The following is a 1,091-nucleotide window of genomic DNA, read 5'->3' on the forward strand; positions in this document are numbered from 1 at the left end:
TATTACCATTATACATTATTACTATATATTATTAGTATATATTATTATTATACATTATTATTATATAACATTATTATTACCATTATACATTACTATATATTATTATTATACATTATTACTATATATTATTATTATATAACATTATTACCATTATACATTATTATATATTATTATTACACACTAGTATACATTATACATTATTATACAATATTACTATATAATATTATGTCGGCAGTGCGGCCTGCCATCCATGGAAAGTTTGCCAGATGTGATTGGGAATGATTACATTCGGGGCAGAATTGGCCCGTACTATCTGCTGATTATAAAGCCGTGACAGAACCCGCTGGGCTTCTCATTACACGTCTCACTTTCTATACATCGGTTTACCCCTAGAAATCAGAACCTTTTCAGGATCCCCCCACCCATACATTATAAACACGTACATAAATCTTACCGGTGGCAGGGAGCCAGAGGTGTAAACATTAGGTGGGGGTAATTGAAAAGCCTGCCCCCCTGTGGAAGGGTCTGGCTGAAGCTGCGGCGGGGCCAGGTAGGGATTAACCCGACTGCTCTGGCTGTTTTGACGGTAGGGGTTATAGCCAGTCTGGGAGGAAGTAGCAGGAGGGAGGTTGCTTGGGGGAGGGCAGATGGAGGCTCCTCCCACATCACTAGAATATAATGGCACGGTCCTTGAAGGGCTGATAATATTTTGTCCATTAGTGGAGGGTAAAGATGGCGGAGACCTGGAGAAGGCGGCACATGTGGAAGGTAATGCAGACATCGGGCTCTGTCCAATACTGGCAAACGGGTCGTTGGAGCTGCTGAGACTCGTCGTCTGTGAGAAATAACTGAAGGTCTGCGGGGGGCTGCAAGTCACACTGGAGGTTTGTCCCAAGAAACTGTCCTCCTCCCCGACCTCCACCGACTCATCTGCAATTCAGAAACGGGAATTATATGGCGCCAACATATACCATAGCGCTGTACCTGCAGTGATTATTTTACAGGATTTATATGGCCCCAACATATACCATAGCGCTGTACCTGCACTCATTATTATACAGGATTTATATGGCGCCAACATATACCATAGC

At 42.4% G+C, this 1,091-nt stretch overlaps 1 protein-coding gene across 1 annotated transcript in view; it reads right to left on the bottom strand.

Moving 5' to 3' along the window:
* Window positions 1-1,091, bottom strand: part of SEC23IP (SEC23 interacting protein) — a 24,582-nt gene that overhangs the window by 22,313 nt on the left and 1,178 nt on the right. The window contains exon 2 of the mRNA XM_072424714.1: window positions 455-930. Coding sequence (XP_072280815.1) covers window positions 455-930 — 476 coding nt within the window. The remainder of the gene's footprint in view (window positions 1-454; window positions 931-1,091) is intronic.

Source organism: Pyxicephalus adspersus, chromosome 10 (assembly GCF_032062135.1).
Source record: "Pyxicephalus adspersus chromosome 10, UCB_Pads_2.0, whole genome shotgun sequence".
Classification (NCBI taxonomy): domain Eukaryota; kingdom Metazoa; phylum Chordata; class Amphibia; order Anura; family Pyxicephalidae; genus Pyxicephalus; species Pyxicephalus adspersus.